At 39.2% G+C, this 20,018-nt stretch overlaps 1 protein-coding gene across 10 annotated transcripts in view; it reads right to left on the minus strand.

Moving 5' to 3' along the window:
* Positions 1–20,018, minus strand: part of LOC117421412 (transcription factor COE3-like) — a 157,803-nt gene that overhangs the window by 36,584 nt on the left and 101,201 nt on the right. For 6 of the 10 annotated variants that reach the window (XM_059034563.1, XM_034035824.3, XM_034035822.3 and 3 more), the window contains 4 exons: positions 17,821–17,902; positions 13,522–13,639; positions 10,317–10,450; positions 9,606–9,732 (listed from right to left, as the gene is read on the minus strand). In XM_059034563.1, the coding sequence (XP_058890546.1) occupies positions 9,606–9,732; positions 10,317–10,450; positions 13,522–13,639; positions 17,821–17,902 (461 nt within the window). The remainder of the gene's footprint in view (positions 1–9,605; positions 9,733–10,316; positions 10,451–13,521; positions 13,640–17,820; positions 17,903–20,018) is intronic. The other 4 variants (XM_034035825.3, XM_034035823.3, XM_034035821.3 and 1 more) reach the window with 1 other exon arrangement.

Below are 20,018 nucleotides of genomic sequence, written 5' to 3' on the forward strand. Positions count from 1 at the left end.
GAGAGCGCAGGAAAAAGGAACTCCTGGGGCCTCGTTTTGAAGCAGGTGCAAAAGGCTGATTTTGAGCGAGAATAACTGCAGTAACGGGGTTAAACTAGTTCGATTTTTGCTCCGAGTTGTTTCTTGCTATTTTTAATTTATTTGTGATCAACATCACTTGTGCCTTTTATACTGTCTGATGAGTCTGATAGAAAATAGAGCTAATATGTGTGTGTTACTAGAGCAAAATATTGAGAGTTCAGAGGCTGGATCAATACAATTCACTTATTTCTCCTGGGTTGGGCTTGGGGTTGGGTTGTGTGTGTGTGCGTGTGTAAGTACTCCAGCAGATAGAGCACATCTAATACAAAGTCTATTGAAGAGCAATTGTAACTATATTGATTTTGATGAAAGGTATTACTAATAAATTAACAAGCTGTTTGGTCAAAATCGTAAATATACTTTATTCTGAACCATTAACAGTGACTCCTTTAGCAGCACAGCTGTGATACCCAGTATCTCTGACTCGGTATGGTGCGGCCTGGCTATCTGCTGTGTGACCTGGAAAAACTTGATAATCCACAGTTTCATTTTCTTTAGATAATCTATCCTGGTTTCTTTTCTATTTTCTTTTTTTTTCCCTAGGACACCACTCAATTGTAATTCCCATTATCTACTTTAATGTAAAGAATGTTTTGAAAATATATTTATTCAGATTTGTTCTTGAACACCATTTATGAATGTTTTTTTTTTATATTTTTTTTTACCAAATTAATATTTATTTATTTCAAAACACAAAGTTCAGTTTTCATTAATTTTGTATACTGTTTCATATAAAATTATTAAACTACAAAGAAGCACAATTTCTTTGTAAAACTGATTTATCTTGATGAATTTTCTACAATCGAATTATGACTGGAATAATTGTCAGTACAGCTGAATCTTTCAACTTGAGGGACATTCCTGTTGTACTGAAGTATTGGAATATTGCCACTGACCTCTTTGCTTGTAATTCTAACAACACTGAATAGTAAATTGACAGGGTTTTGTTTTACAATCTACTCTGGGTGCTCTTGTTTGTTTACAGTGTCGACTACAGATAATTCTATTTTGTTACCAAGGTAACAGTGACCTTTAAGCCCCTAGGCACCTTAAAGTACCTCTCCTTGGATTCCTGGGGAGAGAAAATACCTGCACACTATGATAACAGCCCCCTTGTAGTTTGCCATTAGTCGTCCAAACAATGGTTGTTCCAATAGTAATGACTAAAGCTAAGGTTTACAATTTTAGAAAAGCAAACTATGAAGGTATGAAACAGAGACTAACAGAAGTAGATTGGAGTAAAATAGAGAAAACATCCACAGAAAAAGGATGGCTGTTTTTTAAAAATGTAGTATTAGAAGCGCAAAACAATTACATCCCAAAAGTAGACAAATCTAAATCTAAAACAAAATGGCCAAAATGGTTTAATAGATCAATTAAAAAAAATATTCAGTGAAAAAAGGCACTTTATAGAGCGTTTAAAAGGGATCAAAAACAAAGAAAGAGTACTTGGAACTGCAAACACAAGTCAAAAAAGAAGTTAGAAAGGCCAAGAGAGAGATAAAAATCAATATTGCTAAGGGGGCTAAAACCAATTCCAAAATGTTTTCCCAATATTATAACAGCAAGAGAACATTCAAAGAGGAGGTTAAATGTCTGACACAAATGGCAAAATCATAGATGAAGAAAAAGAAATAGCAAATATATTAAATATATTAAGGAGGCTGTCTAGTCCAGTGGTTAAAGAAAAGGGCTTGTAACCAGGAGGTCCCCGGTTCAAATCCCACCTCAGCCACTGACTCGTTGTGTGACCCTGAGCAAGTCACTTAACCTCCTTGTGCTCCGTCTTTCGGGTGAGACGTAGTTGTAAGTGACTCTGCAGCTGATGCATAGTTCACACACCCTAGTCTCTGTAAGTCACCTTGGATAAAGGTGTCTGCTAAATAAATAAAATAATAATAATAAATAAATGATTACTTTTCACAGGTTTTTACAAAGGAGGACACGAACAACATGCCCCACATCTCGACCTGTTCCTATCCAATTTTAAATAACTTCAGCATAACTGAGGCAGAAGTGTTAAAGGGACTAGGAGTTCTTAAAATAAACAAATCCCCTGGGCCGGATGAGATCCTCCCAATGGTACTCAAAGAAATTATTTACAAACCACTAACCAAGATCATGCAACAGTCTCTTGACACAGGGGTTGTACCGACAGACTGGAAAATAGCAAACGTAATACCGATCCACAAAAAGGGAGACAAAACCGAACCAGGTAACTACAGACCAATAAGTCTGACTTCTATTATATGTAAACTTATGGAAACTATAATAAGATCTAAAACGGAAAATTACCTATATGGTAACAATATCCTGGGAGAAAGTCAGCATGGTTTTAGGAAAGGGAGATCGTGTCTAACTAACCTGCTTGACTTTTTTGAGGATCCAACATTGACAATGGATAATTGCAAAGCATACGACATGGTTTATTTAGATTTCCATAAAGCTTTTGACAAAGTCCCGCATAAAAGATTAATTCACAAACTGAATGTAGTAGGGATTCAAGGAAATGCATGCATGCATGGATTAGGGAGTGGTTAACATGTAGAAAACAGAAAGTACTGATTAGAGGAGAAACCTCAAAATGGAGCGAGGTAACCAGTGGTGTACCACAGGGATCAATCAGTATTAGGTCCTCTGCTACTCCTAATCTACATTAATGATTTAGATTCTGATATAGTAAGCAAACTTGTTAAATTTGCAGACAACACAAAAATAGGAGGAGTGGCAAACACTGTTGCAACAGCAAAGGTCATTCAAAATGATCTAGACAGCATTCAGAACTGGGCAGACACATGGCAAATGACATTTAATAGAGAAAAGTGTAAAGTATTGCATGCAGGCAATAACATTTTGCATTATAAATATCATATGGGAGATAGTGAAATTGAAGAAGGGAACTATGAAAAAGACCTAGGAATTTACGTTGACTCAGAAATGTCTTCATCTAGACAATGTGGGGAAGCTATAAAAAAGGCCAACAAGATGATCGGATATATTGTGAGAAGTGTTGAATTTAAATCAAGGGAAGTAATGTTAAAACTTTACAATGCATTAGTAAGACCTAATCTAGAATATTGTGTTCAGTTCTGGTCACCTCGTTACAAAAAGGATATTGCTGCTCTAGAAAGAGTGCAAAGAAGAGCAACCAGAATTATCCCGGGTTTAAACGGCATGTCGTGGGGGCTCCCGAGTGGCGCATCCAGTAAAGGCGCTCTGCGCAGAGTGCAGGATGTGCTCTATAGCCTGGAGATCGCAGGTTCGAATCCAGGCTATGTCACAGCCGACCGTGACTGGGAGTTCCTAGGGGGTGGCGCACAATTGGCTGAGCGCTGCCCGGGTGGGGAGGGCTTAGGTCGGCAGGGGAATCCACGGCTCACCGCGCATCAGCGACCCCTGTGGCCGATAGGGTGCTTGTGGCTCTGCAGTGGAGCCACCAGATCTGTGTTGTCCTCCGGCACTATAGGTCTGGTGGCATTGCTGTGGATCTGCAGTGCGAAAAATGACGGCTTGGCAGGAGCACGTTTCGCACGTTCCAGCCTCTGTTTCCCGAGTCGGCGGTGGGGTTGCGAGCGGTGAGCCGAGGATACAGATAATAATTGGGCATGCTAAAATTGGGGTGAAAACTGGGGTAAAATAATTGCCGATGACTAAATTTAAAAAAAATAAATAAATAAAAAATAAATAAATAAAACGCATGTCGTATGCAGACAGGCTAAAAGAATTGAATCTTTTCAGTCTTGAACAATGAAGACTACACGGTGATCTGATTCAAGCATTCAAAATCCTAAAAGGTATAGACAATGTCGACCCAGGGGTCACAAATGGAGATTAGATAAAGGGGCATTCAGAACAGAAAATAGGAGGCACTTTTTTACACAGAGAATTGTGAGGGTCTGGAACCAACTCCCCAGTAATGTTGTTGAAGCTGACACCCTGGGATCTTCAAGAAGCTGTTTGATGAGATTCTGGGATCAATAAGCTACTAACAACCAAACGAGCAAGATGGGCTGAATGGCCTCCTCTCGTTTGTAAACTTTCTTATGTTCTTATGTTCTTATGCTTTGAATAAAGGCATCTGTCAGTGCAGTGTTCCATTTCGAGATCATCAGCTGGAGCAAGAACCCTAGATTTGTCGCTCAGCTTAATCAAGATCCACCACATACAATTAATTGAGAAATAAATAAAATGAATAACTGCATTACACAACACAAATGATGATGGTCCTAATCAAGAGATTATATGATCCCACGACGAGCGCAAGCAGCAGAGACTATAGTAAATCACTCCCAATCCATTCCAGCAGAGAACAAACAGCAGTGCACACTAGCAGAGCATTACTGCCTGGATAGCAGCTCGAAAGATGCACTGGGGTTTGGGGTTTAAAGTCCTGGCTGGTTCATATTTCTAAACCCCTTTCAAAGACTTTTCTTCTACTGTTTCAAAGGGAGAAAAACACCTGTTTACGTTAGAAAAGGAGTGATAAACACAGCTGGCATTTCATTTGAGGCACTTTAAGTACAGTTAGGCTGCTTATTTTTAATTCATGACTTGAAAGGGAACAGTGCATTCTTTTTGAAAAGACCCTTTTGGGTTTTACACTTGTATTGACCAGTCTGGATTTGAATCAGCAGGGCTTGAATTTTCAGAAATCCAGTAGAGACTGGAGGTAACCTGAGTTATTGTGGTTTGAGTAAAACCTAAGAAATGTTCTTTCTCTGCATAATGCCTATGAAAGTTGCTGGAGTCATGCATTGATCCCTTAACCTCTCTGTCTGTCCAGAACCACACCATGTTTAAAAATGTGTTAAAAAATGTTGGAAACCTTAATGATGTACTTTAAGTACACAATGTACAAGTGAGGTGTCCTGAATCATGAAAACTACTGTATCAAAATGGGTTTAAAAGGCAGCAAGTACACGTTTAATAATAATAATAATAATAATAATAATAATAATAATAATAATAATAATAACTAGAGTTACCAGCAACGGCCAGTAACGGTACCAGTACCAAACACTTTAGAAAACAGTGCAGAATGCCAGTACCAAACACCATTTTTACATAGTAACCATGACCATATCTGCACTCTATAATGAGTTAGAAGCCAGTTTTACAAAGGTAAAAACTGGTCAAAGGTCAAAGGTCAAAGGTCACGGGCATTTTTTTTTTTGTAGAGCATACATGGGTTCCTATATGTGTTCCATAGTGACCATGACCCTATCTGCACTCTATAATGAGTTAAAAGCCAGTTTTGTATGTTGATGATGTAATCGAATGTGGCCGCCATGTTTTTTTTATTGTAGCAACTTCCCTTGAAAAACCTTTAAAGACAACAACACTAGGATCATGTGTGCCATTCGGTTTGTTTCAATCGGACTAGCGGTTTGGGAGAAGAAGATCTTTGTAGTTTGTGATTATGACGTCTGTACTGTGCGATTTTTATGTCATGCAGCATGGCAGTCATACAACACAATCTATTAGCTTCTTACGAACACCAGTTAATCCTAGACTATCCCTCAACAACTATACCAACTTTCAGCACTCTGCAATAAGGCGTTTTCGAAAGACGAATTCTTACATTTAGGCAAAAAAAATGTTTTTCAATCCAAAATGGTGGCCAAACCATGTGATTTATGACATAAGTTCTTTAGCATTTTCCATCTTCCCATAAGCATCTACCAACCTACCGCATCTGGTGAGTTTTCGAGCAACTCTGGCAGAAATAAAAAAAAATAATAATAATAATCCCAGCAATAACAATAGGCTTCCCAGCCTATGGGCCTGGAAGCCTAATAATAATAATAATAATAATAATAATAATAATAATAATAATAACAATAGGCTTCCCAGCCTGTGACCTGGAAGCCTAATAATAGCCCGTCCAGTCTTTGATTGTATCTGGAAGGATTTTTAGGTTGTAATATGAGGATCAATGTGGCTACAAGGATGAGAGATCGATCCTGGCTGAATTATTGCCGCATTCTGCCTCTAATTCCCGGAGAGAGCAGTGTTCTCCCAGGAAAGTCAATCCCTCCCGGCTCCTCTCATTAATTTGCCCATAAATTTGAGCAGCAGGGACACACGAAAGAGGGAGCATAGAGAGAGAGAGACGGAGCCTGGCAGGGGAAGGGGCTGGCCTCGTATAAGAATTAAGAGAGAGGTCTATAATACAAACTGTATGGCCGCCCCATTACTGAGCTCTACACAATGCACTGCTTAGATGCATATTGCTTCAGTCAGTAGTAGTACTGAGTATGAGTTTGGAATCTCAATGTGTTCATATACTGTATGATACATGCTTGGATTACAAAAGTTCACATGGCACTTTTTTATATGATACATTTTACATTTAAAAGAAAATCTTAACAAAACAAATCCTTTCATTTTTATCACAATGGGATTTTTTATTATGTAAAACTGTTCTCAATCTGACCTTTCTTCTATATGAATGCAGTGAACCCTCAACACTAAAGAGTCCCAATCTTCCTTAGAAAAGACTGATTGCACAAAGCGATACCATTCTGTTATTGCTGCATCAATATAACCGCAAGGGGGCAGAACCCTGGCGATCTGAAGAGTGTCAGAACAAAGCCATGGGTACAACATTTGTATTTAACATTTATCAGTTACAAACAATTATTGTAGGTATCCTCTGTCTTACAGAGATTCTTAAACACTCAGGAATATAAAAGGTTACACTTCTGTAGGTCATATTCATAAAGCATGAGGTCGCTTAATAATAATAATAATAATAATAATAATAATAATAATAATAATAATAATAATAATAATAATAATAATAAAATACAAAATTAAAGACAAAGAATTTATTTTCATTTCTCACCTTATTTTCCAAAATCTTCAATGAAAAATAAGTATTTGTAACTAAGAAAAATAAAATGTACACAAGTATTTCCCAGGGATGGAAATCAAGTAATATAGGATACTAGACTCCCTTTGCATAGCAGTCTGATCCATTCCTGGTTTTACTATGAGTTTAATAAAATATGCCTGTGCTTGTTACCAATCAACTGGGTCGAATTAAGATCAAATTAAAACCTGGAATAGGTCAAACTGCTATGCAATAGGAGTCTAGTATCCTATATTACTTGATTCCACTGAATTATATTACATTATTTTATCTTTTATTCATACAAATAATCATTTTAAAACAAAAACCTAGACCTTTTAACTCCCGTAGGATCTGTACACTGTTTCTACTGTTGGGGTCTTACAACTCCAAACAGCTAAATATAATAAAAATAAAAAATAAAAAATAAATACTTTAACTAAATGAAGGCAATTACTGCATGTCCAGTCAGTCATTTACAGACACTTTGTGATTATGAGTGTGAAGTGACCATTAAAAGGCTCAACAAGTAGTAAAGTATTCCTAAACTAGGGCTGGGACCAAATCAAACTTTGACAACCCGCTAATCGCACTTAACAAAACTGTGTTTAATAGCGTTTTCTTTTTATGAGTAGACGACATAAGATACTTACAAAAAAATATATATATATATTTAATACAGTTTTGTTAAGTGCGATTAACGGGTTGTCAAAGTTTTGATTTGGTCTGGGCCTAGGTCAGCAGAAAAGACTTCCTCATTTTTATCTGCTTCCTAGTTCTTCCTTTTTCATAAACGCATTGGGGTGATAATCTCCGAGTTATAAAACAAACACACTGCTCATTCAATTTAAGATATTCAAATTACAGAAACGCACATTCCCCATGTGACAGATAATCTGAGAATTCATTATTGCACTACATAGAAACCCCAAAAATGGAGCCAACATTTTTTTGTTTTTATCCAGCATGTAATGAACCATCACCTCCAGTTTTACTTACAGCTTACAGCCTTCTACTTAACTCCCACAACTTCATATTCCTCACTCCGAGCGCCACCGGATCGGAAGCTATTGAATATCCTAAAGGGCCCCTGTCCTTCCCCCAGGACTTGTGTTCCTTATTTCTGTGTTTAAAATGTTGTACTGTGAGACAGCATTGCAGATAAAACATCTTGCTTGCAAAGGCGTCCCAGGGGCCCCCCGCAGAAAGCAACACAGGCAGACATTAAGATTCATAATGCCATTTGGGCTGAAAGGAATACTTGCTGCTTACACAATTACACCTGATGCAATTACAGAATCCAATCAATTCAAATAACAGACACTTGAATAAAAAACATCTCAGACACAATTTTATCCTGCACGCTCACAGTGCTGTAGAAACTGTAGGAAATTCCCCAAAAGCTGTTTATGGGCGGTTTATTTTAAGAACATAAGAAAATTTAAGAACAAGTGGAGGCTATTTGGCCCATCAATACGCATCCGGTTCCTTGCAGCAGATTGATCTCAAAACTTTGTCAAGTTGGGCCTTAAATGATCCAAGTGATTCAGCAGCAACATCATTCCATTCCCTGACCACTCTCTGTTTGAAGAAGTGTCTCCTACACCTCGCTCCTATCTCCATTTACTTTCCAACTGTCCTCTGGGCCTGGTTTCTGTTCTGCGTTTACGGTATTTGTTCTGCCTTTGCTATTTGTCTTTTATTTATGTTTACCATCATTGAGATTCATTCAGATACTCCAGTACTACGTCATTATCATTTGGATTTCTATCTGTCTTTCCCTGGCTTTGAACTGCCAAGCACTAACAGACTTGCTCATTCCCTTCAAAATCATGTGCCAGTGTGACCTTTGAACTCTACTGGCTCAACCTACCCTACATAAATGAACAGAGAGGGGGAAGAGGTGGGAAAGTTGAAAGACAATTTTGTCAAATGATTTGAATGAAATGAGGAAGTCTGTGCAGTCCCAGGCTTAGAGACATTTCCAGACAAGCTCACAGACAGGTAAAGACTGATAAAGAGAAACAATGTTAAGTCAATATTGGAGCGCCGACCCCTACCGCCACTCAACACAATTGCAAACAACCTCAAAAATCATGAAAGAGTGAACGTAAATAAAATTATATTTGAAGAAATGCTCTTATACATTACATGCCAATTGATACAAATGCATGTCTACATATTATCTGTAATGAAGTCTCATAAACTTGTCAAGGTGGCTTTGCTTTAACATTGTTTTTATAGGAAAATAGGCCCAAATGTAGAGAACATTTGAAGATGTATATATAATGTATTTGTTTTTGTATTGATTGTATGAATATGCTGCTGATGCATATATAACCCTAGTCACAACTGACTAAAGACTGTGTGTGCCATTAGTGTAGAATAACCTTAAAACCTCTGTATTCCAATTGTGGGGCTGTGCTGTACCTACAGGGACATGGAGTGAAGGAATGTAATTTAGGACGATATCAATGACAGTTTGCTATGTAATTATTTTGCTTCTGCTTCTAACAAAATAAAAAGTGTCCCCCTTAAGAAAGAAAAATGATGTTCTGTTTACAGGAAACCAATGCAATCAGGTCTTTGGTTGTTTAAAATGGCTATTCGATTAGGAAATGACCCAGAAGGGAGGAAGAGGTCAGGAGCCCCAGTGGTCCGGCTGTCTAACCTGTATAGACGAAGCGTCCTGGCGCCCCCTTGCAGAACTGCTTGGACTTGTATGAGAGCGTGACCTCCACCACGCCAGGGATGTGTCGCGGTGGCGTCTGCACGCGGATGGCATGAGGCGTGATGAGCTGAGAGGAACAGAAAAAACAAACATGTCTTCCTAATTTAAAACCCAACTAACCTGCTGTGGTGGTATTGCTAATGGAGTACGACAGAGAAAATCACTGCTGGATTTGTTCTGGTCAATTGACAGAACAAGCTTCCTGGTTCCACAGATATCTCACCCAGGCATTGACAGTGGATAACATTAGCATTTTGAGGCACCTCTGCTCTTGAGAGATGACTCGTTTTAAGACTAATTTGCATATACTTAAGGGACATCTATTCAGCGATTGCAGGATATTTAGTGAGCAAACAGTCTTAGTGAGCCCCATATACCAGCAGGGGAGGTTAAATAAGTTTGTGAGTCACTGAACACAGGAGGACAGGAACATCATCATACATAATTACATAAAACATCACAAACATCTTCCACCCACCCAGACCGGCAACAAAGATTACTGCTGCAGTACAGCGTCATTAACTGTAGTTTAAACACTGCTGTTGTTTGTGTCACTGAACAGCACATTCTGAAGGGGTGGGGAGCTGTTTAATCCTGAAATCTGAGCTTATCAGTTTTCCAGTCCCTGGCAGACCCCCAGGCCCTACCTACCTCACTCCAGACCAGCATGGTGCCGAAGACCACCTGCAGCCCGTCGAAGAAGTTATCGCCGATAACGATGACGGTAGCACCTCCAGTGGTCCAGCCCTCGCTCGGGCTGATGGCTTTGATGCAGGGGGTGGCTGCTTCGGAAACACAGAGAGGAACGTCAGGCTACAATCTCACACACATAGACACACAAGCACATAGGCACGCACACAATCATACACACATAATAATCAGAAGCATGTGCAACTCTAAGATTCTTCTCTTTGGAAGTACAAATCTCCTACCCTTGTATTCCATTGGAAATATGCCATCGGTATCCTTATAGCGTCTTTTTTAAAATGACCAAATAACAAAAACTATAACTGTGTCCAATTATTTAATGCTGACATTGCATACAATACAAAAAAAAACAGTTATCTTAAGGGCAGAAGAGCACTGCACACAACAAGATAGGCTGCCAAGGGAATGCCTCCTCAGTTTGTGATGGCAGGGGACCAGAGCCAGACTGATTGATTCACATTTAAATCTGGATTGATCTAGTACTGTCTGACAATCCAACCTTTGATCCCCACAATCCAATACCCCCCGAAGCGAGCCACGATCAAGATTCTCTTGATATTTCAACAATCGATTTCTCTCTACGTTGGCTGGTAGTATCACAAATATCAATAGCCATTGATACTGCAGAAAAAGAAAAACCAGATGAGAACGGAATTATATAGCCGCTTCTCATCCTAAAGCACGGCTTTATTTGTGTGTGTGTTTCTCTAACATACTAAATATACTTGAATGTGTAGTTCCAGTAGTCTCAACAATAAGGCGAGAATTATACAATTATTTTTTTTTTGTGCATGTACAATAATAAAACACTTCCCTGTTCCATGAATAGAATGACAAAAGTATACTGTAATGATATATTTTAGGATGTGAGTAAGAAAATTACTATTATTTTTTTAACAACCCAAATGACATGCTAAAAAACGAGCGCTCTTAACAACAACAGCATCATCGCTCCTGTTCATCAGATTAGTCGGCTCACCACTGGTATCATTCAAACTTGAAGATCATGTTAAAACACAGCGAGGCAAAGGTCAGCATGCAGCTACCAAGACTAGCAATAAGGAACAAAAACTACAAGCAGAGAACTTGAAGCATATATGAGAGCTGCTGCAAATCAAGACCAAGAAACCAAAGCGCTAACCCTCTTCCTTAATTATAAGAGATGGTACCATAATTAATATGATTTCTAACTTCTGTAGGCACATGTTTCACAGCTTGACTGAATGGAGGGGTTACACTGCATACACAGTGATAAGTTCAATCACATTGGTTAAAAGAAATAAAAACATTTAAGAGAGCTGTCTTACCATTTTGGTTTGACCAGTACATTTGAATCCAGTTTTATTTGGCAGGCAACAGTTGGAATTTCTTCCAAAAAAAAAAAAAACGGATCTAAACTACGAATCTGTACAGCATAGTATGTTCAATGAAGTTTATACACTACACTTCTTTCTGACTGGAACGGAAATGCCAATGAAAATAAACCCGAAGGGTCATAGTTAAGAGTTTCAACTGGCTGTCAGTATAAACATTTGTCTACTTGACCTAGGGCTGTATTTTCAAAGCGTTCACAAGTTTTTTTTTTAAAGGAAAAAATAAATCATTGTTAGTGAAATGAGAAAGACAGTGCTTAAGAGACCTTTAGTTACACTGCTTAGTTGTTTGCATTTACTCTGTTAAAACTTGTGGCCCATGGTTTGTTATAGTTTAACCTCTGCTTATACTGATGAATGCTGTGACAATAGGGGGGCACATTGTGTACAATGTTTTAAAAACACCTGCTAGTGTGCAATGAAAACTCTTCAGTGTATTTTCTTCCTGTAAAAAGCATATTTGTAGGGTTGTTAAAAGTGGACCATTAAGCACTGTGTGCATCTGTCTGTCTGTCACGCATACAACGCATACAATAACAGCATGGAAGCTACATTTTGTAGCATATGAGCAACACAATCTCATTTGATTTAATCCCTGATCTCTCAAAGTATTACCATAGATTTCTAGTTTGAGAAAACTCTCTTGTAATCCTTTTAGAAAACGATTATTGCTCTTCTGTTGCATCAGTAAACCTGATTGTAAGATGCAAAATCAGGATTAAAAAATGTACATTAATCTTTAGGAAAAAAAAGATATACAGTATGTTATTTGTCTCGTAAGCAGGCAATACAATCTGACTGTCCTGATGACAAGCTGTGATATCCATTCACCGGATCTGCTGTCAGTTAATGAAAGCTTGTAGTAAATGGGAACGTTGCAACCGAGGTATGACTTAAGAACATAAGAAGAACATAAGAAAATTATGAACAAGACAAGGCTATTCGACCCGTCTATGTTTGTCCGGATCCTCGCAGCTGATTGATCTCAAAACTTAGTCAAGTAGCGTCTTAAAGGATCCAAGTGATTCGGCATCAACAACATGGCTAGGTATTTCCTCCGCAAACTTCCAAAATGAGAGACCTGAACACAAGGCTGTTGCTAGGTTCCTCTTCAATATGTCTTAAGCTACACTGCATGTTCCCATTTAACCCAGTGGTGTAGACAAACCGGAATGAGCTGCTAAGCTGTTCCAGTGCTATTTCCTATAGGCAGCAGACAGTGGTGCAGTCGCGCTGTAACTCACATGATAGGCAAGCTAAATCACATGACTCACATCTCCCGCACAACTGTCCCATTCAGTCAGTAGTCCTCTTGATGCAATGAAAAGATAATTAAAAACTGTTTCTACTGCAAACTACTTTCGGTGTTCCGATACCTTCAGATTTAGGACTACACCACTGAGTAGACCTGTATTTAAACAGAAACATTTTTTGGTAGAAAGCAAGCTGCCAAAATAGGTGACGAATATTCCTTGTGTTTAATAAGGGTGTTCAGTAATGGTCAGTAACCAATAGTAGCCAACAATTCTGTTATCAGCCTAGATTTCTACCATGCACTTATTGAAGTAGGGTCTGTTTTCTAGTGCTGTCTGGAATTAGATCTGAAACACCCAGTGCTTCAGATGAACTGGTATTTAGCACTTGATATTTGGGTGTCTTTTTAAGCTTGTCTCATGGTTTGCTTAGACGCTGTGTACATTGATTTTCATTGAGTGCTGGCCCAATCCATTCCCAGGGACTGCATTGCAGTAGAACACACTCTGAACATGTCCTACCTTCTAAAGGGTCGAGACGACGGGCTTTCCTGCCATGCTTGGAGTTGTTGTGAACAAACATATTATCCGAGACTGCCAGCACGTGGCCATCCACATTGATTGTTGTGGCCACAACCACCTGGAAGGGGAAGCAATAGATAAGCATTAGCACCTAGACAAGAGAAATCTGCAAACAAGACTATTCACAGAAACAATGGCCAGAACAATTTCACAAGGGTGGGTGTAAGGCCACTCATTCTAATTTCTGCTGGGTAGTTCATGGTGGAAATCTGCAGTGAGGAACAACCCTAGAAGGAGGCACAAAGTCACAATTACAGAGAGGAATAAAATCATTTGAACAGTATAAAGCCAGCAAACTAGGCTCAAGTTTTATACAATGGTTTTAATCATATTTGTTTTCAATTTTGCCCTTATTCTCAATAGAGTCGATAGTCACCACCTTTGACAGTCCCATGTGAAACAGAAGTAATGTGTGCAGTAATGGATAGGGAAGCACCTACCAACGCAGACCTGTTGTCTTTCCGATCGTACCTGACTTGCAACAGGGAGCTTTTATATGTTACAGAATATATGTCATGTTTGCTAACATAATAAATCAGTCATGTGAGGAGGATGTGCTGTATATGGCAGGTGTTTCAGTTTTCACTGCTCAACCATGCTGTTCTGTAAGTCAGATATTCCTTCCCAGATACCACTGCACCTGATGACCCCACCCAGCTGCCTTGGCAGGGCCTCCGAGAGCCGCCATGGGCCCTGGGGAAGGATTGGTATGTCCCGTCCTAACCCCCCATGGTACTACATTCATCCAACTTTGTAGTATACTGTAGTCTAAACCAAGCTTCTAAAATAAGCAATGATACTTGCAATCTTAGCAGTGTCTGAGGAAGATCATTTCAACCAATACATTATTTCGATAATGGGTTTGAAGGAAACTGTCAACGATGCCTAGAAGTTTCAATATCTCAATTAAAATCTGCAGCAGGATAGTTTACTCTTTCTCAAAGTAGTTATGTTTAAGTTATTTACAGTATTCAAAACTTTTTTTTTTAGGTAAGTGAATAAATATATTTTTTGTACAAACTTCACATGTAATAGTCAGTAATTGGAAGCTTACTTAACATCAAATAAATACGTTTTTAGCATAAACTACATTTTAATGGTGTTGCTATACACTATTTTATTGATCCAGTGCCAAAAATAAACCACACATCTCTGCTCTTAACTAATAGCTAGTATTGGTAAATATTTTAAGCAATATTACGGATCATTCTCTAATTGTGTTTACCACCAGCTGAAGAAAGTACTTTATTTATTTTACGTGATACAATTTTTCTAACAAACTGCTACAACACGTTGTTTTGAGCAAATTATAGATCTTAATAATGGAATAATTCATACTGTGGTATATATTGTGCAACTTTAGAGTTATTTTAAAGTTTTTAAAAGTCTTTAAAAATATACATAAAATTGCTATGCCTTTTTTCAGCTTTTTGGTGTAGTAAAATATGAAATGCGAAAGTTCAAATCATTGTGTGAAAGGAAGTGTTTGACAGTGCCTGGATACACAATCATTACACCACAGAAGCACATCGGCTCGGTGTGCAGTACGGCAGTTTTTCTTTTTAATGTGGTGGTGGGAACGCAAAGGGTCTTGTGCAGGGCTAGCTGTTTTGAAATATTTTATATATATTAAAAAAAAAATTAAAATTTTTTAAAAAAAGTTCCCCCTTCATCAGGGCCCCCCTTCGGGGCGTTGGACCCCCTTCAAGGCGTTGGGCCCCGGGGAAATGTCCCCGTCCTCCCCGCCCTCTCGGTGGGCCTGTGCCATGGTGCCGGGAGGCCACCCTTTGGTTGATCACTGGAGCCAGCCTCGCCACCTCGTGTATGCTAATTTGAGACAGAGACCGCAAATTGGCTGATCCCTGCAGCCAGCATTACACTTCGGCCATCAACACCAGGCCAATAGGAAATCCACATTACCTGGAGGAAAAGCGCTGAAGGCTGATATATTACAGTGAAGCTACGGCTTGGTTGGTTCTCAGCACTATTACCTAATTTTATCTGGGAGAAAGCCGAGTCCAATATTAGCATGAAGTGAATAACAGATACTGTCATGTAATAAAAATCAAATCAGAAAAGCTGGTGTTATCTGAGATATGACTCCATATATGAGATAACCATGTGTTTATGTAGCTTCCCTTTTCAGTAGATCCACTCTGACTATAGATGAGATTGTGTTTCAGTATATCTGCCTTTAACTGACTGTATTAGAGACAGCTATCAGTGTCTATAGCTGTAAATGTTATTTACAATGCCACGTACTCTTGTCAGTCCATTATGAATTTTAATTTGTGTGCCTCCTATCACCTCTCATTCAAACCCCAGCCTCTAAGCAAGGCTGAGCAAAGAATTCAGGGTACACACCACTGGACAAAATAAAAGAAGCCTGAAGCACATATGTAAATGAACTGTCCCTCGCATGGTTTATTAATTTGCTGTGCAAATGGAATCCCTGATGTTCTGTATTAGATAAAAGCTGCATCTCCCTGTTGCTTGTCAGTTTCAGTCCCGACACTAGGGGACAGACGTATCTGCTGATTTCCTCTAACAGTGACCCTGGAGGAAATCGCTGTGGAATAAGCATGCCTCCAGAACAATTCAAACAACTTGTCACGTCCAATCAGTGCTGCTGTGGTGGCCCGTGGTGGCCCTACACCTTATTGACAGAGTCAAAGCAGGCGTGTTACTGTTACTGTTACACTGTGATGGTGAGCCCAGCTTTCCAACTAACCTCTTGAAAAAGCACTGTTTAAAGGACTTCTGAATGTTGCTATACCTTGAAATATATATATATATTTTTTTTTAATAATTTAGTCGTTGCCAATTAGTTTTTATTATTTTCTCCCCAATTTGAAATGCCCGATAATTTTATTATGCTCAGCTCACCGCTACCACCCCTGCGCTGATTCGGGAGGGGTGAAGATGAACACACGCTGTCCTCCGAAGCGTGTGCCGTCAGCCGCCCGCTTCTTTACACACTGCGAACTCACCGTGCAGCCGCCTCAGAGCTACAGCGTCGGAGGACAACGCAGCTCTGGGCAGCTTACAGGCAAGCCCGCAGGCGCCCGGCCAGACTACAGGGGTCGCTGGTGCGCGGTGAGCCGAGGACACCCTGGCCGACCTAACCCTCCCTCCCCTCGGGCAACGCTCGGCCAATTGAGCGCCGCCCCCTGGAAGCTCCCGGCTGTGGAATAGCCTGGACTCGAACTCGCGACGTCCAGGCTATAGAGCGCATCCTGCACTCTAGCGAGTGTTTTTACTGGATGCGCCACTCGGGAGCCCCATATACCTTGAATTGTTGATGGGGCTCTGAAAAGCCCGCTTGACTCCTGAAACCCCTACCTGTGTGCATGTGTGTGTTTGTGTGCTTGCGTTTCATTGGGCCTGCTTCCGTGGCTACGTTTCAGGCTGTCCTTGAAAATGAGAAGACTTGAATGAATAAATAAATAAATAGGGCTGTCAGGATGGAAGGTACCAGAGAATGCTACACTGTTACTAAGTAGAAGCCATCAGCGGGGAATGAGTGCCCGTAAAGTACATATACATATATATATACAGTATATATACAGTATATATATATATAGAGAGACACACACACACACAATTGGCATTACTGGGACACCCAAAAGTGAGTTATAATACCAAGCTAAAAATAGGGCAACCAGAAAAACAAAACAAAAAAATCTTCAAAACCCATCCCAGAGGTGGCTATCTGATTTGAATGCACAGAAAGACCCGGATTCCAAGCCAGGATACCAGGGAAGTAACCCTGCTCTTCTTTAAATATTTTAGCGGTCGTTAACGTGGATAGCGCTGACAGTCTTTTGTGAAGGATAGGACCTTGTAGAGTGTCCCTACTAAGGTTTGACTGTAAACATGATTCTCCAATGAGATACAATTAATCATGGCAGCCAATGCTTTCAAACTGCAGACTAGTGTTCAAGAATCTTTACAATAGCACAAATGACTTTGTGTGATTGTTTTTACTTTACATTATCAGTCACGTATAAGAAATCTACTGTTACAGAGGTTATCTTATCCTGGTACAGATGTCTTTCCATGCTAAGAAAATTCAGGGTGTTAAGAAAACAACACCTTTTATATCTAATAGTAGTTCCCAAGTGCAATCTTTGTTTTTTGTGATTTACAAGTTAATGTGTTGTGTGTAGGGTGTTTATTATTAAAAGAGACATCTTATTGGTACATTTGAAAGGGAAAATGCATTGAATCTGTCTTTACCTGAAAGCGGCGCATGTCCCGTGGGTTCCCTGCATTTTTCAAACAATTCTGATTGCACTTGAGGAAGAATTTCAGAAAGAATCTGGAAAAAAAACAAGCACATTATTATTATTATTATTATTATTATTATTATTATTATTATTATTATTATTATTATTATTATTATTCCCAAAACTTTAAACTGCTCCTGTTCACACACAGTGTAACCAATCAACATGAAACTTGGCAGGTATCATCCGGTGTAGATTACAGTTCAGATGCAAAAAGAAATTCCACTCCTGCATCAACCAAGATGGCAGCCTGCCGCCTTTTTTGGAAAAACCTTTCAAAATCTTCTTTTTGGGAACAGCTGAACCGATTGATCGCATATGTCATCAGCAACCAAACACGCTTCAAGTTTGCGAAGCAGAAGTTGCTGCGATAAATTTTACTATCAACATGGCTGGCACCAAATTCGCCAAAACGCACCCAAACATCCAACTGCTTCCCTTTGCAAACCGTTTAACCAGCAAACTCCTAACTTGGTAGGCGTCATCCTGGGGACAGTGGAATTCAAATATGGCAAAATGGTGTTCTTTTGTAAAACAAGATGGCAGCCAGACCTACGTTTCATTCTTGAATTTAAAGCCACTTCACTTGGGAAGCAGTGAACCGTTTGATCTGAAACTTCGCATTCCGCTTCAAGTTTGCGAAGCAGAAGTTGCTGCAATAAATTTTACTATCAAAATGGTTGGCACCAAATTCGCCAAAATGCGCCCCAAACATCAAACTGCTTCTGTCTGCAAACCATTTAACCAACTAACTCTTAACTTTGATAGGCATCATCCTCGGGACAATGGAATTCAAATATGTCAAAATGGTGTTCTTTTGTAAAACAAGATGGCTGCTGGACCTACATTGTCTTAAATTTAAAACTGCTTCAGTTAAAAACAGTTTACTTGATTAATTCCAAACCTGAAAACCATCACGTCTGTATCAGTACAAATGGTGTTTGTGTGTGAACCAAGATGGTCGCCTGACGCATTGTTTGGAAAAAACCTTTCGAAATCTTCTTCTTGGGAACCGGTGAAGTGATTGATCTGACACTTGGCATATATCAGCAGCAACCAAACCTGCTTCAAGTTTGTGAAGCAGAAGTTGCTGCGATAAAGTTTACTATCAAAATGGCTGCCACAAATTTTACCGAAAAGCGCACCAAACAACAAACTACTTCTGCTCGAAAACCATTTAACCAACTTACTCCCAAATCGGTAGGCATCATCCCGGTGACAACAGAATTCAGATATTGCAAATGGTGTTATTTTCTTAAACAAGATGGCTGCCGGACCTATTTTTTCTTTTTAAATTTAAAACTGCTTCAGTTTAAAAACGGTTTACTTGATTAACTCCAAACCTGAAAACCATCATGCCTGTGTCAGTATAATTAACTTTTTCAAAAATGGTGTTTGTGCATGAACCAAGATGGCCACCCAACACATTTTTTGGAAAAAAAAGCTTTCTAAATCTTCTTGTGGCGAACTGGTGAAGTTACTGATTTAAAACTTGTAAAATATCAATAACTAAATCCACTTATTCCAGTAATTGGTTAAGTGTTTGGTACTGGTACTGGGGCTTGAGAGCCGTAAAACTGCCTGGTAGTTCTAGTTATTATTATTATTGAATATTCAAGGGACATATTTGAGTGAATGTTTTATATTCATATAATAATGTTTGAATTATTTTCAAAAGTAATTATGATTAATTAAATCCAGTTGAATTTAACTGAATTTAGAGAGGTTCATTTTCACTTTTCAAAGCACTGTTTAGCTAAGAGAATGTTTCTAAACAGTCCTTAGTACAGGGGGTGGGGTTTACTTTGTGAAACCCCGCGCTCTATAGGCAGGTGGTGGAGTTTACTTTGTGAAACCCTGCGCCTGAGAGTGTGTCTGAGAGCAGCGGCTATGAAGAGCGAGCAGCACCTACCACTGCTAAGTCATGAAACCAACAGCTGTAATTATTACGAGGCAGAACAATAGAAACTGCTCTGAGAATAGGTGGGGGGAAGGCATGTCTAGAGACAGTGGTAGAATCTCAGTGGCATTTGATACCACTGCTGGTAATCCATGTCTGCAAGATCAAATGCAGTATCAGATTTAAACCCTCCAGAGGTTAGTCCTGGGACAACCATTCCAATATTCCAATATTCAAACAAACACTTC

The sequence above is a fragment of the Acipenser ruthenus genome, chromosome 1, assembly GCF_902713425.1.
Source record: "Acipenser ruthenus chromosome 1, fAciRut3.2 maternal haplotype, whole genome shotgun sequence".
Lineage (NCBI taxonomy): Eukaryota > Metazoa > Chordata > Actinopteri > Acipenseriformes > Acipenseridae > Acipenser > Acipenser ruthenus.